Here is a 3275-nt window from a genome sequence, read left to right as displayed (position 1 = left end):
GTATGGTGGCGCCTGCTGCTACGGTCCAGAGTCCAGAAGCTTCGGGGGGCCTTATTTTCAGGGAGGTCTTATTTTTTGTGGGGGCTATACCTTATATTTCAGCAAGAGACAAAACTGTAAGTAGGTCTTATTTTCGGGGGATATCTTACTTTCAGGGAAACAGGGTACTTCCCCAAATCAGCCGTTGAAAACCCTGAGGAACATGATTCCATTCTGATACCTATGGGGCTGCCGTGAGTTGGGTTGACCCAAAGGCAACTGGTATCTGTAGGCTGCTAAAGCCTGCAGCAAGAGGGCAATGTGCGGAGGGGAAGCTGGGCCAAGAGAGGCAACGTCCTTGCTCGGTTTGGAGAAATAACCTAATGTTTGCATGCTCCCCACATGTCTATTCATCCTGAAATGGAAGGTGAGAGCTGCTATGCCAATTTTGATTTCTTCATTCCCAGCTAATAACAGCAGCAGTAACAACAACCATCGCAACAACATTTTACAGCGGCTATATCCTAAACTCCTACCCTGAAATGAGACAGGAATTCATCTTTGAGGACCTCTTTTTCATGGTCTAGTTGAAAAAAGAAAAGAAAAAAAAAAAGGGACTGTTTAGTGCTTCACTTGTGGCCACATCTTTCAAGCTGGTGGTAGAACTTGGATTCGAACCCATCTTGGGCGCTAACTAAATCGTGTGAATTATCTCTTAATAGATCTACTCACTCTCCATGCCTGGGGACATTCCATTGGTTGAGGCCAGCATCATTCTTTGGTAGACTTGCAACAAACTCCTAGTCTAGTCATCCTACCTCCTGTCTTGTTCTTCTTCAAACCCAGTCCAACACTGTACACTTCTAAGGCTCTCTTGCCTTTAATCTAAATCTCAACCCGTCTTAACTCAGTTACTAATGCTTCGTGATATTGTCCTAGCCTACTTCCTGAACTTCACAATAGTCATTCTCCCTCCAAACCAAATCCACTGCTGTCGAATGGATTCCAACCTATAGCAACACTATGGGACAGAGTAAAACGGCCACAGAGGGTTTCCTAGGCTGTAAATCTTTATAGGGACAGAATGCTAGGTTTTCTTTTCCCCAAGACTGCTCCCAGGGCTCCTAGTGGCATAGTGGTTATGAGTTGGCCTCTGATCTGCAAGGTCAGCAGTTTGAAACCATTAGTGGCTTCTTGGGTGAAAGATGGGGCTTAGTACACCTGTAAAGAGTTACTGCCTCAGAAACCCACAGGGGCAATTCTACCATGTCCTATAGGGCCACTATGAGCCAGTATTGACTCTATAACTGAGTTTGATTTTTGTTTGAAGAGTTGCTGGGTGGACTTGAACTGCTTACCTTTTGGTTAGCAGCTGAATGCTTGAACCACTGTACCATGAGAGCTCACTGTCCTCCCTCCCCACATTATATTCCTGAAGAAATAAAATGTAATCTCCTTGCAATTTTATTGACCTTAACATAGTAAATGTTTTAAATGCATTATCTTAATTCTCACCCTCACTCTATTAGTGAGATTATTGTATCAAATCTGAAGCCAGATATTCCTGATTGGGAAACCACATATTGAATTCTAAGATCAATGGTTTCTACCTGAAAATTTCCAAATATGCTGATGTCAGGGTCATTTTTCTTTTACTTCGCTACTTTATTTTTCAGTAACTTGTACTTACTTTTTCAGGTTGTGACTAGACAACCCTCCCTCAAAGATGAATTGTCTGATTCCTCCAGATTGGTCAGTTCCTCTGCTTGTTTCCCCTGTCTTGTTCCATCTTATTTCTATCCAGCCCTCTCCTTTTTGAAATTGTATACTTGCCTGAGTCCCTCACAGACTGCCCTTTCCGATCCCTCTTGGAGGGCAGTTATACTGCCTTGGCTTCACCTTCTTCTTCTGGAGAGAAAGCTGCTTCCATCCAACGTTCTCACAAGTTCTCTTGGAGAATTTAGTATCTACGAGGATATGAGTCTGTTGCCTTCTCCTCCCACAGATGCAGCCACACACTCAAAACACGACTCACGTAACAGAGTTTGTCATGATGGGCTTTACTGGGGTCCACGAAGCGCGACTCTTCTTCTTCACACTCTTCCTCATCATGTACCTGTTCACGTTGATGGAAAACTTGGCCATTATCTTGGTGGTGTGTTTGGACCACCGGTTACGGAGGCCCATGTACTTCTTCTTGACACACTTGTCTTGCCTTGAAATCTGGTACACTTCAGTCACAGTGCCTAAGATGTTGGCTGGTTTCACTGAAGTGGATGGGGGTAAGAACATCTCCTATGCTGGCTGCCTGTCCCAACTCTTCATCTTCACCTTCCTTGGGGCAACTGAATGTTTCCTCCTGGCTGCTATGGCCTATGACCGCTACGTGGCCATTTGTATGCCTCTCCGCTATGGGGCCTTAGTGTCATGGGGCAGCTGCATCCGCCTGGCATCTGCTTGTTGGCTGGTGGGCTTTCTCACACCCGTGTTGCCCATCTACCTCATGTCCCAGGTGACCTTTTGTGGTCCTAATGTTGTTGACCACTTCTTCTGCGATGTCTCTCCCCTGCTAGCCCTGGCTTGCTCGGATGTCACCCTGAAGGAGACTGTGGACTTTGCGGTCTCTCTGGCTGTGCTCCTGGTCTCCTCCACAGTCATTGCTGTGTCCTATGTCAACATAGTCTGGGTGCTGCTGCACATGCGCTCAGCTGTGGAGCGCCGGAAGGCCTTCTCTACTTGTGTGGCGCATCTGACTGTGGTAAGTCTCTTTTATGGTACTCTTTTCTTCATGTATGTCCGCACCAAAGTGGCTTCCTCCGTCAACTTCAACAAAGTGGTTTCTGTCTTCTACTCTATTGTCACGCCGATGCTCAACCCTCTCATCTACAGTCTTCGGAACAAGGAAGTGAAGGGAGCTCTGGGCCATGCCTTTTCCATCAAGGTTTGGAAGGGGCACTGAGGAGTCACGTGGGGGCCCTGGTTTTCTCACTTTGAATATTTAGCAGGACGAGACATACTTGTGTCTTAAGTAGGTGAAGCCATCGTTTTCATTCACCTCTTTTCGTGAGAACCTAGTCACAAGGCTCTATCTAATTGTCATGGTGGACAAGATTACCTAGCTCGCCCAGCCAATCCAATTATTATGGAAACAGGGAGAATACATTTTGGTGGACAACCCACCTTTTCCACTATGTAGACTAAGCCCACAGATTCTGCATTAAAAGAAATTCATGCAACAAATGCACACTGCTCTCCTTGGCCTCTCCGTTCTCTTACTTGAAATACAGAGGAATCCT

The 3275-nt window shown here is 45.9% G+C and overlaps 1 protein-coding gene across 1 annotated transcript; it reads left to right on the top strand.

The window, feature by feature from the left end:
• Positions 1-1984: 1984 nt before the first annotated feature.
• On the top strand, positions 1985-2938 carry LOC101648115 (olfactory receptor 6Q1). The gene has a single exon (XM_004714968.1). It carries the CDS (start codon positions 1985-1987, stop codon positions 2936-2938), a length of 954 nt encoding a protein of 317 aa, XP_004715025.1.
• The last annotated feature ends 337 nt before the right edge of the window (positions 2939-3275 follow it).

This window comes from Echinops telfairi, unplaced genomic scaffold, assembly GCF_000313985.2.
Source record: "Echinops telfairi isolate 266 unplaced genomic scaffold, ASM31398v2 ScPeMD7_7416;HRSCAF=8454, whole genome shotgun sequence".
NCBI lineage: Eukaryota > Metazoa > Chordata > Mammalia > Afrosoricida > Tenrecidae > Echinops > Echinops telfairi.
The sequence above is the reverse complement of the archived record's forward strand: the minus strand, read 5'-3'. Positions and strand labels throughout refer to the sequence as shown.